Source organism: Gracilinanus agilis, chromosome 2, assembly GCF_016433145.1.
Source record: "Gracilinanus agilis isolate LMUSP501 chromosome 2, AgileGrace, whole genome shotgun sequence".
Lineage (NCBI taxonomy): Eukaryota > Metazoa > Chordata > Mammalia > Didelphimorphia > Didelphidae > Gracilinanus > Gracilinanus agilis.
Genome location: NC_058131.1, coordinates 405,251,605 through 405,263,623, shown reverse-complemented (window position 1 = coordinate 405,263,623; position 12,019 = coordinate 405,251,605). Strand labels below are relative to the sequence as shown.

Below are 12,019 nucleotides of genomic sequence, written 5' to 3'. Positions count from 1 at the left end.
TCCTGGTTTTCCTTTCTTCATTTGTCCTTGGTTTGGTTCAGTTTTATAAAATTACCTTCTGTCCTAGAACTGATACTTAATACTAATAGATCCTAAGGCAGAAGAGTGGCAAGGGCTAGGCAAGCAGGCTTAAGACTTACCCCCAGAGTCATACAGCTAGGAAGTATCTGAGGCAAGATTTGAACCCAGGTCCTTTTGATTCCTATCCTGAGCCCTCTATCCACTGTGCTACCTAGCTGCCCCTCTGTGCTCAGTTTTGATTCAGGAAGCGTATTAGAATACTTGACTTAGAGTCAAGATTGCTCTGGCAGGGTCCAAGTATTTGTGTGTACACAGGATGGAAAAGACTCCTGAGCCTCCACTGGTCCGTTCAGCTACATCTCACAGACAAAACAAACACAGTCATGATGTATGTAATCTTCAAGCTTAATGATAGAAAGTGATTCATTTGTTTGGGATTGGCTTTCTGCAAACTCCATTTCCAACAATCATAGTGTAACCAAAACAAAAAACATCCTAAAGTTGATTAGTTTTATCCCAAGATCCTTTTAGGATAAAAAATACAGTCAGTAGTTGTTGGGAGCTATTAAGAGAAATTAGAATCTCAAATAGATATTTTTATCTGGACCCCCTCAAAAGATCAATACAGACCGGCAGAGCCATGTATTGGCTTTTCTTCCTATCGGGTCAAGACAGAGTGGGATATCTAAGATAAAAATCTGAGATTCCTCTTTTGATTCTTTTCATAATTCTCACCTTCCTTCAAAATGCATTATAGTCTTATTGAAAAAGCTTTGGGCTCTCAGCACTCCAGCAGGAGGGGGGCTAACTCTGTTCCCCTTTGACCGAGAACACAGATGGCTGGTATGGCCAAGGTCGAACCCTTGGCAGGGCATTTTGCCCAGATTTAAAGTAAAATAATGAGGCTCAAAAAATTGTTTAATACCATCAAGGCTAAGAAATGCCGGGGCTTTCCGGCCTAAGGAGATGTCCCAGGCTTCACTTAAAGATAACACATATAGTTGATAGTTTAGCATAGGTTTTTTATCTACACCTGGAGGCTTCTAAGGCTTTTGATTATAGTAAAAATCCTGCTCTCTGTAACTGTGGGAAACTTTCTTGGGCATTTGGGGGAAGGGGATCTTTAATTTCCTATATAATAAAGGGGGGCTCCAGTTTATCTCGGAGTACTATGAGCTAACAAGCCGTGCTTCCAATCTTTTTCATTCTTTGCGTCCGACGACCACCCTAGGCCACTCAGATTAGTCTCTGGTTATAGAGCAGGTTCTCTATAAGTAGTAAAAGCTTAGGAACTGAAAATGCAGAAGAGTAGATAGGTGCAAAGAAAGTAAGGCATGAAGATGTTCATAGAAATGTATATGTGTTTATACTAAGGTTGAAGTGTCAGACCAAGCAATATGGAAAATGCAGGACATTTTAGAATTAATTTAAAGCAATTATGGCACAACAGCAACACTTTTTTAGGTATCCTTCTGTGTTACTATGTGCAATTCATCTATTTTTCCTTGCTGAGAACTTTATTTTAACTACAATTAACTATATATTTCAGCTTCCCAGTATAAATCCCAGTGCTTCCTCTTCTGGAAGTGAAACTCCCTTCTCCAGTGGAGGAGGGACAACAGGGGTTACACCACCAGAGACTGACCTTATTCCCAAGCCTGATACCGTGGACAGCAGGGGTGAGGAAGCTCTAAAAACAGACACATCCGCATCAAGTAGCAGTAGTGAGACAAAGACCAGCAGGCCACTCTGCCCTGAAACGACACCACCATCCTCTGCCCTACACTGGCTGGCAGATTTAGCAACACAGAAAGCAAAAGAAGAAACAAAAGGTAAGCAGATCAGATTCAATGAAAAGACAAGAAGCAGCGGTCATGGCAGTGGTCACCATTACTTGGAACATTTGTAGCAGCATTGGATGAGTGTAAAAGTCGACTTGCATGAGCCTGGTCAGACAGAACAATGGAATCTCCAGGAAGATGTCATGGCACAAGTAATCATCTGGAGGAGGGCAGAGGCCTCTACTTTTCTCATTGTGTTGTCACTGTTTAATAACAGTTCAGAAATTCACTTTCTCTCTGTTTCCTTCATGATAATGTTTTTCTCATCTCCTTCTTCTGACTTTTCTTACAGAAGCTGGGTCACTGAGATCTGTACTCAATAAGGAATCTCATTCCCCCTTTGGGCTGGATTCATTCAATTCTACAGCAAAAGTTTCTCCATTAACTCCAAAGCTCTTTAATAGCCTGCTACTGGGTCCTGCTGCTTCAAACAACAAAACAGAAGGCTCCAGCCTTCGAGACCTACTACACTCTGGACCCGGAAAGCTTCCTCAGGCCCCCTTGGACACCAGCATACCCTTCCCTCCAGTCTTCTCAGCATCTTCCACAGTGGGTGTCTTCTCCATAACTTCAGTCATCGAAATCTGGGTTTTTTAATTTTTGTTTGTTTTTATAGTTAACATTAAAGTGTTATCATTCACCATTTCTTGAACAAAAAAGAAGGAAGCATACTCCATTATCAGGCATCTGGAATCAATGTCGGCTTATTATATTCAACTTAATTCTATTGTCTTTTAGTGCAGTCTTCACTGACATCATCTTAGTCATTGGACATTGCTTTTTGGGGCCTGCTTTATTTCTCTCTGCATTAGTTCATACAAATCCTGTCGTTATTCTATGAATCTTTTGTATCCTTCATATACAGTTCAGTCATGTTCCTTTGCATCCATATATGACAATAATCTTTGGGATTCCACAAAAAGATCTTTCCTGAAAGGATGCAATGGCATCGTTTTTCTGCTGGTAGATTGAAAGCCATTGTGACAGACTCCTTCAGGGCTGCTGAAGCTTTGTGAAAATGCCAGATTCTGTTGAATAATCTCTGAAATACAACAAAACATCATCTCATTGGTTTTACTAGGGAGAAGTAAAGCACAAATTGGATTGTTCCCTTCTCAATAGTAAAATTACATAGCACTGGCCAAAAAAGGTAGGGCAGGGGCAGTTGTGTTTGATCCAGGTTATCTGTCAGTCTTTTGGCTAGATAGAGAACCTGTTCCTAAAGGAGAATTGGGTACAATATAGAGGTATTTTTTTTTAAACTCTTATCCTCCTTCTTAGAATCAATACTGTGTAGGACTAGTAAGGGCTAGGCCATGGGGGTTAAGTGACTTGCCCAGAGTCTCACAGCTAGGAAGTGTCTGAGGCTAGATTTGAACCCAGGTCCTCCCATCTCTAGGCCTGGCTCTGAATCCACTGAGCCACCCAACTCTGCCCCCTTAGGCCTTTTAATAGACTTACTATTCTTCTGGGTGAAAGGTAGAATGAGTAGAGAAATTATAATATTTTTTAATATTCCTCTGCCTTATGAAGGATGTTTTAAGAACCTACATAGAATAAGACTAGCTAGGTCAGTTGACTGTTTCTGTGTTAATGTGAGTCCTTTGTCTTTTTTGCTGATTGTAAAACTAAATATAGCTATTGGGCTTCTGTTTCTCAGGGGGTAAAGAACAAGGCTAGTCTTCCCAACTTCCTCGACCACATCATTGCCTCAGTGGTTGAAAATAAAAAAACCTCCGATGCTGCAAAGCGGGCCAGTAACCTGACTGACACCCAAAAAGAGGTGAAGGAGATGGTGATGGGGCTGAATGTGCTAGACCCGCACACCTCCCACTCATGGCTCTGTGATGGGAGGCTTCTGTGTCTCCATGACCCCAGCAACAAAAACAATTGGAAGATCTTTCGGGAGTGTTGGAAGCAAGGCCAGGTCAGTGTGATTAAGGAGTTTCTTTGAAGCCATGAGCTCTACTATTCTTTCACCATAGCTCAGGGAAATACTGGATAGGAGGACCTAGTCACAGAAGAACCAGATTCTTGTCACTGGAGAACCTTTGATGCTACTGGCTCACTGATATTGTTCATGTCCAGTTAATAATCGGGCTTGGATATTGTCTTTGGAAAAGAACACAACATTAGATGTGAATTGGTGGGAGGGGGAGGATCAATAATACTTTTTTCTAAAAACATAAACCATACCTTCTATCTTAGAATCTGTATTGATTCCAGGACAGAAGAGTGGTAAGGGCTAGACATTGGGGGTTAAGTGACTTGCCCAGGGTCACACAGCTAGGAAGTTTCTGGGGTCAGATTTGAACCAGGACCTTCCATCTCTAGGCCAGTAATAACACTTCATACATATTTCAGGTACATAAGGGAAAGGGTATGGAATTTCTGGAGTTAATCCATCCCAAATATGAAACATTGCCAAAAGTTGATTTTTGTCAGTTGTTGGCCTCCCACCTTTCTTTTATATAGCAGTAGGTATCCAGAGCAACAGAAGTGATTTTATCTGATTGGACCTGGAAGTTGATAATAATAGGGTGGAGGCAGTGCCTGTAGCCTCATCTGATGTTGAAATCAGAGATCACATAATAGAGATGTCAAGCTGAAGAACTAAGGAGAGGGAAGAGGAGGAGGAGATGTCATTGGGAAGAATCTTCATTCTTGTTCTTTTTCAGCCCTGGGGGCTTTTAGTGTCTTTCAGGACTCTGATGATCATGGTATTTCTTTCAACAGCCTGTCCTTGTTTCTGGGGTGCATAAAAAGCTCAAATCTGAACTTTGGAAGCCGGAAGCATTTAGCCAAGAATTTGGAGACCAGGATGTGGATCTAGTAAACTGTAGGAACTGTGCTATCATTTCTGATGTGAAAGTGCGTGACTTCTGGGATGGTTTCGAAATCATATGCAGTAAGTGGCTTTGAGGTTGCATCTACTAAGTGCAACCTGGGAAGAAAGCCAGCTCTCTGACTTCCCAATATTGCTTTTCAGCACAGAATGCCCCTGTAGAAATAGCCACAGAGGTCATCATAGCATACTGGGAAAATCTTGTCCTTGGACTGGCCACAACAAAAGTCCAGCTAATGGAATAAATTCCTAGCCTTCAGTTTGTGGTCTAGCAAGGTTTGTTGTCAATAGCAAATAGTGAAACCCCTTTAGCCAGACACGTATTGATCTCTGTAATTGTGGACAGGGGAGAAGTTGTCTATCAACTTCACAATGAGGGAAGAACTGAAAATAAAAAGCTGGTCCTCTGTGAGGTTGAGCATCAGCAGATTTTCCATCATTCAGTTCAGTGAGCCCAGGCTAGTAAATAAATACTTTGTCTCTCACAGAACGGCTAAGGTCAGAAGATGGGCAGCCAATGGTACTGAAGCTCAAAGACTGGCCTCCAGGGGAGGACTTCCGAGACATGATGCCTACCAGGTTAGTAAACAAAATCAAGCTACAGCATGTTTAGGGTTCGGTCACAAAAGAAGTACAGTTAATAAGGGATTAAGTTTTGAGCATTACCAGAAGACTGGCTACTAGGGAATGAATTGTTTCAACTAATGCAACTCAAAAATCTCTCCTAAGCAAGCAGGGAAAGCTTGTCATCTGTTTTGTTTGAGTAGATGCCCCCATCTGTGAAATCATAGATTCCTCAAGTGTCAAAGTAATTCAAGGGGACTTTAATTTTGTAGGCTTTTCTTCTGTAGCACAGTATGACCACTCTTCTCTCTTGCCTTTCTTTAGGTTTGAGGATCTGATGGAGAACCTCCCTCTGCCAGAGTACACCAAGCGAGATGGAAGGCTGAATTTGGCTTCTAGACTACCCAGCTATTTCGTAAGACCGGATCTGGGTCCCAAGATGTACAATGCCTATGGTAAGAGGGGGGATGCCTTCTCTGACTCCTCTCTTTTAACAGCCAAAGAATGACTTGTGGGCAATGAGGAACCAGAAGCCAGTTTTGCAAGTGATCCTTTTTATAACAGTAATCTGAATATTATACACAATTTTTCCCCCCATACTGACTTATGTACCTGTGTTTGTTCCCCTGGGTAGATGGAAAATACCCTTTAAAATTTTTCATATATATCAAATTCAAGAAACAGTATTTCCTTATCTGTAAAATTGAAATAGTCATACTTACAATACCTGTTTGTTATTGTAAGGAAAGTAGTTTAAACTGGAAAATACTACATAAGTGTGAGTTTAAAATGTCGTTAAAGAAATATGACTCGGTTCTAAAAAATATCAAAGACTAGCAGTAAAGAAGTTTGGCTGCCAAGATACCCAGTATTTCAGAAAGGCAGGTCTTTCACAGATGTCACTGAACCTCCCTCACCCCACACCCCCAACCCTTTTATCCCTAGCTTTGGATAGGAAAGATGAGGTAGGATTGTTTGTTTGTTTTTTAAATATTCCAAATTTTTGGAATGATTTGTTTGGTTTTGTTGGAAGCTAGCTGGTTGCTTAATCAAAGATTTGGCATGGAGCCAAATTTTGTTAGTTGTTATTTTGTTAGTGCTGTCTCTCCTGGATAGGAATAATTGCTGCAACAAGCTGGAAAAGTTTTCAAGACAATGATTTATTTAGAAACAAGTAATCTTAAAACAGATCCTCATCACCCACATAAAGCTGTCCTAAAGCATGTTCTAAAGCATGTTCTTGGTTGTAGGGCTTGTCTGGATTATTTAAAATAGTGGCTTTTCATCCAAATTTTTCTTTGGCCTTTAGGTTTGATCACTGCAGAAGATAGAAGAGTTGGCACGACAAACTTGCACTTAGATGTGTCTGATGCAGTTAATGTGATGGTGTATGTTGGGATCCCCATCGGGGAGGGAGCTCATGATGAAGGTAAGTTTCCCAAGACACATTGATTAATTGCTACCACTGCTTCAAGGTTATAGTGAGTAGGGAAAGCTAGGTGGCCCAGTGGATATAGGGCACTAGATCTGAAATATTTGGAAACTCTTTAAGTTCAAATCCAGCCTTGGGCATTTACTTAACTCTGTGACTGGGCAAGTCACTAAACTTCAGTTTGCTTCAATTTCCTCACTTGTAAAATAGCTCTTACCTCCTAGGTTTGTTGTGAGAATCAAATGAGATAATTATAAAGTACTTTGCACAGTGTCTGGCACAGATTAAACTATATATATATATATAATTTTTTTAAAGTTGATATTATCATTATTAACTATTACCAAGAGTATCTTGGTAGGAAATATCTGATTTCTGTTTTCTTATTCTAAGTTACTGTGCAATGTAGACCTCTTATCAAATGCAGCCCCTCTATGTCAGGATATGGATTACAGACTAAACAGAAGAAATAATTTCACAGTTTGGGAGACATTATAACACCTTCCCAATGGGGAATTGAAATTGCTTTTTTTTTTTTTTTCAGAAAGGTCTGTCATGGAAGGTTTGAATTGTACTTCCTGAAGACAGGGATGACAGACTCTACAGCATATTGATATTCAGATTTATCCTTGAAAGTTTTCCAGAAAGATTTGTCACAAGTCAATGGGCTTTCCTTTTTTTGAAAATTCTGTGGTAAACAGCAGACCAGGTACCTCTGGTGGAGATCTATTTATGATTTCTTTTGCCCTTTCAGAGGTGCTGAAGACTATTGATGAGGGTGATGCTGATGAGGTGACAAAACAGAGGATTCATGAAGGGAATGAGAAGCCTGGTGCATTGTGGCACATCTATGCAGCTAAGGATGCTGAGAAGATCCGGGAACTTCTCCGAAAGGTGGGATCGTGTCTACCAGTCCATTTTCACATTCACAGAAATTATTCTGGGTGCCAAAGAAAAAGCTGAGCTGAGCCTTTGGGACATGACCTAGATTAGCCTGGCCACTAACTAAAATTTCTCAGAACAGTAATCTTTTTGTGAACCTGACATTTTTATTGCTGGTTCTGCCCCCACCACCACCACCACCACACTTTAAAATGCTTGTACCCCAGGTAGGGGGCTACTTCTTTGTGCCTTGTATTAAATGTTTGCTTGACCTGACTCCCTGCCCACAAGATGTGGCAGTCAGAGCACTTTTTAGTTCAAGCTTGTTCCAGACCTTGCTTCAGGATGTCAGGTAGCACTGGAGGATGTGATTTTTTTTTCCCCTTCATGGCTCATCCACATTTTTCTTTGGTGTCTTTGACATTAGGTTGGAGAAGAGCAAGGTCAAGAAAATCCTCCAGATCATGACCCAATCCATGACCAAAGCTGGTACTTGGACCAGACCCTTCGTAAACGTCTCTATGAGGAGTATGGCGTACAAGGCTGGGCAATTGTGCAGTTTCTGGGAGATGCTGTCTTCATACCTGCAGGAGCTCCCCACCAAGTAGGTGTATAGTTTTCTAGGCAAGAAAATATTAGAATTTGAGATAGTTGAAACCAAACAGTCCTTCAACCATAGAAAATTTAAAGGGTTGAACTCTGTAGTATCTGTACTCAACTGATACTCTAGCAGTTTTATTCTCTCTAGAAACCAATTTCACACACTTCTGCTTGTACTTTTCTTTCAGTATATAGAATTGTCCCTGTACTTTGAGGCAAGAGGTAAAGTGACTAATGTTAGAACATTCCTTTTTTCACTGTATTTTCTAATGCCTATTAATTTCTCCATATCTTTCTCAGGTTCATAATCTATACAGTTGCATAAAAGTGGCAGAAGATTTTGTATCTCCAGAACATGTAAAGCACTGTTTCCGGTTGACCCAAGAGTTCAGACATCTGTCCAACACCCACACAAATCATGAGGATAAACTGCAGGTGATTGTTGCTCCCACAGACACACTTCCCAATTTCTAGGAGAAACCATAGAGGAATATTCCAGGAGAAACTCTGGATTTTCTAGAGATGTTTGTGTTCCAGTTCTGTCTAAATCATGTTACTCCCAAGATTTTGTTTTTAGAGTGCAGCGGTTTTTTCCAGCCTGGTATCTTGTCAGGTATAGTTAGCCTGTGTTCTTTGGGAGACATTATTTGTCCCATTCAGACATTATTTGTCTGAAATCTAACAGCACCAACCGCATGAAAAGAGCATTTTACCAACCTATATCTGCCGAGTAGAGTGGACAGGGATCTTGCTTTTTAAGTATAAGTACTCTAACCCCTAACTGGGGGGGAAAGGAGGGGGGCAAGAAGCACAATCTCAATGTCACCAGTCAGGTACCTCTTAAAGTACAACTATCCAAGAGATCCATCAAGAAATGGACTCTCAGGCACAAAAAGCTCCTGGTTCTCCCATTACAACTCCAGCTTCCTTGCTTAGCATTGGGTTAGCTATTGATTTGATTTGCTCTGTCATATTTCTTTTATCCTTCATATCCTCTTTAAACTCTGAAATTGAAGATCAGCATAAGGCTTTGTTAACATAGAAATAACTAAGAACATGGAAGTAAAATATTTCTGGCCAGAAATTCAGTAGAGTTCAAATAGAAGCACTTTCCTCATCTGCCATTTGCGTGTGACCTTCTAAATTCTGTGGATCACAGATGTTGTTTGTTTGGAAATTAAGTCACCTGATTCAACTCTGTGTTTTAAGTCTTCATTTTAATGCTGAGATCTCTTCTTTGAATTTAGCTCTAGATCATCTTTTTAACATATAAGTCGGGGAGTGGTGTGGTAGTTTGAGAGGTATCCCTGTGGTACGTGGGACACTGGGCTTTGCACTAGATGATTTTATAGTTAGAGCACAACACTCATTTGTCTTCACAAGGGTAGGCAGCAACTGATTCTGTCTTTTTGATCTCTCAGGTGAAGAATATCATTTACCACGCAGTGAAGGATGCTGTTGGCACACTGAAGGCTCATGAATCCAAACTAGCGAGGTCTTAGTTGTGGCTAGTTTCCAAATCATTGTGAAGCAGGCCTTTCACTCACAGTACTTACAGGGAATGGGCAAGGGTCTCTGCTGGAGCAGGGACCCCCTCACTGGGAGCCAGTGCGGTCAGTATTACAGACTCTCCAGCCACTGTTTTTCTACGCTGCCTCAAACACTGATGGTCGAAACGGGAAAGTCGCACTGTTACACACACAATTCCAGACTTCAAGCCGAGGGTGCCACATCCCCCATCCTGCGGCCTTTTGGGAATCCAGATCACCTGAACACCACTGGGTATTCCTGCATATTCTTGTGATTACAGAGTCGAAACCAAGAATGTGGGCACTTTTTCTCCTTTTTTTTTTTCTCCTTTTTTTTTTCCTCATGCCTAGTTAGTTGGGAATATGTTTGGAGGTGGGGGGTGGGGGTGGGATCTGATAGCAGGTACAGTAGGTGGCATTTGCCGAAGTGTGACCCATAGAAGCCTGACAGCATATCTCTGCATATGACCTTTTGTGTGACCCAGCCTGAGGAAGAGGGGTGAAACTGTCCCCATCCTCCTTCCCCTTGTACACCGTAGACTTGCAGAACCCAGGGAGAACCCACTGCTTTTCCCAGGAGGCACCAGGATTAGGAGAATTGTGTATTTAGTGAAAAACTAGGTTTGTAGTGAAACAGTTACTATTTCATGAAAGTAGATATTTTTAGAATTTTTGAAATACCACAACTGTTTTCCTGGATTATGAGGAAAGGCACATTACATTTAGTCTTCCTTTCAATAAAATCTTTGACAAGAAATGGTTTTTAGAAATTAAATGTCCATAATAGCACAAAATTAGCCAAAGCAGAGCTCAGAAGAATTGGCTTTTTAGGGTTTCCTTCCTTTCTCCCCCTCCCATCCCAGCAGTCTCTACAGAGAGGGAACAGTAAACCGAGAATGAACTTTTGTCATGTCTGTGAGCTGTGGTGTGTGTCCCTGCACTGGTGACTCCAGGAACCATTCTACCTGTTACCAGTGTTTTACTTGGGACTCAGAATACTTTCCAAACATGAAAGAAAATTTCATTTCCAACATCAGGTTTTTTGTCCAGAAATATTTTCAGCAAAACTTTACAGCTCAATGGAATTTTATTCAGATTTCAATGTCAGCATTTGAAAATGATGGATTTCATTGTCCCATAATAAGTACATTGGGAAGTGTATCTACCTTCTTTTCAGCTGTACTGTAGTGCCCCCTGCAGGCTTGTTTATATGTTCACAGTTACTTCATTTTTTTAAAAAATAAAAGTCATTTACTGTAGAATACTTTTAATTTCACTTTCTGTATTTTCATTTTGTGAAGGGCTGACTGGGGTTTCCATGTTCTTATTAAAATATAACAAATCTCTGTGGAGTGGACTAACTTCTTAACCCATAAATCGAGGCCAGACCCAGACCTTGGATGCCATCACAGATAAGTCCCCTTTGGTTCTCTGGGCCTAGAATGCACCAGAAAACTCACTGTGGTTCTGACACTCTCAGCTAGCACTTTTGCCAAGTTAATGCCAGAATACGACAGAGTGGGGTAGGTGCTGTTACTGAAGCGCAGTAAGAATTTTTAAGGGGTAGAAAATGGGAGAAGGGTTTTTGTGCAGTTGACCTGTGAATGAATATGAATTCTTCCCTTCTCAACTGAAGCAGAGGTCCCAGAACCTAAGAAGTAGGGTCCTAGTCCAAGTTTTAGACAGCAGTATCTTCTTTCCTACATCTAAGTCTGCACACATTCCCCAGGGAAGGGGAGTCGAGTAATATCTTTCCTGGTTCATCTTAGTGTAGTTTTCTAACATGTTTGAAATTAGTCCCATTGGCAGTGATAATTCCTCAGAACTAAAGTTCCTGACAAAAGCAGGAAATGCTGTTCTTCATGACTGCAAAGAAGGCTAGCAAGCCAACCTTGGGGAAGAGGACTCCAGTACAGACCTTGACATTTTGTATCTAGATATTTAGAATGGGTTTGCATGTTTTGGTGAGGAAGGGCTACAAACTAGGTGGGGAGAAAAGCTTTTTGAAGATGGAGCATCACCAAAATGAGAAGAACAGTGTTATCAGGGTCTACTGTGGAGGCCTCTCAGCTAGAATTTCTGGAGCATTTGAGACTCAAAATAGAATCACCCTCATGGAACTTCCATTTCTGAGTTCACAGAACTTGAACAGCACTTAAACCTGATGCTTTGAAATACACAGATGGTAAGCTTGGATGGTGATATTGAGGGTACCTCTTGACCTCTTGAGATGTACCACCTCTCTGTAAAGGCAATCTAGACTGCCAAAAAAAAAAAAAAAAAAAAGGCTTTGGAAATGTTAAAC

General features: G+C 41.0%; 1 protein-coding gene across 1 annotated transcript in view; it reads left to right on the top strand.

Moving 5' to 3' along the window:
• The window catches only part of KDM3B (lysine demethylase 3B), a 50,117-nt gene extending 39,059 nt beyond the window's left edge, over positions 1-11,058 (top strand). The window contains exons 14-24 of the mRNA XM_044659895.1: positions 1,571-1,853; positions 2,155-2,411; positions 3,523-3,789; positions 4,599-4,770; positions 5,196-5,286; positions 5,596-5,726; positions 6,581-6,700; positions 7,458-7,597; positions 8,013-8,189; positions 8,486-8,620; positions 9,607-11,058. Coding sequence (XP_044515830.1) covers positions 1,571-1,853; positions 2,155-2,411; positions 3,523-3,789; positions 4,599-4,770; positions 5,196-5,286; positions 5,596-5,726; positions 6,581-6,700; positions 7,458-7,597; positions 8,013-8,189; positions 8,486-8,620; positions 9,607-9,687 — 1,854 coding nt within the window. The 3' untranslated portion in view covers positions 9,688-11,058. The remainder of the gene's footprint in view (positions 1-1,570; positions 1,854-2,154; positions 2,412-3,522; positions 3,790-4,598; positions 4,771-5,195; positions 5,287-5,595; positions 5,727-6,580; positions 6,701-7,457; positions 7,598-8,012; positions 8,190-8,485; positions 8,621-9,606) is intronic.
• Positions 11,059-12,019: the final 961 nt, after the last annotated feature.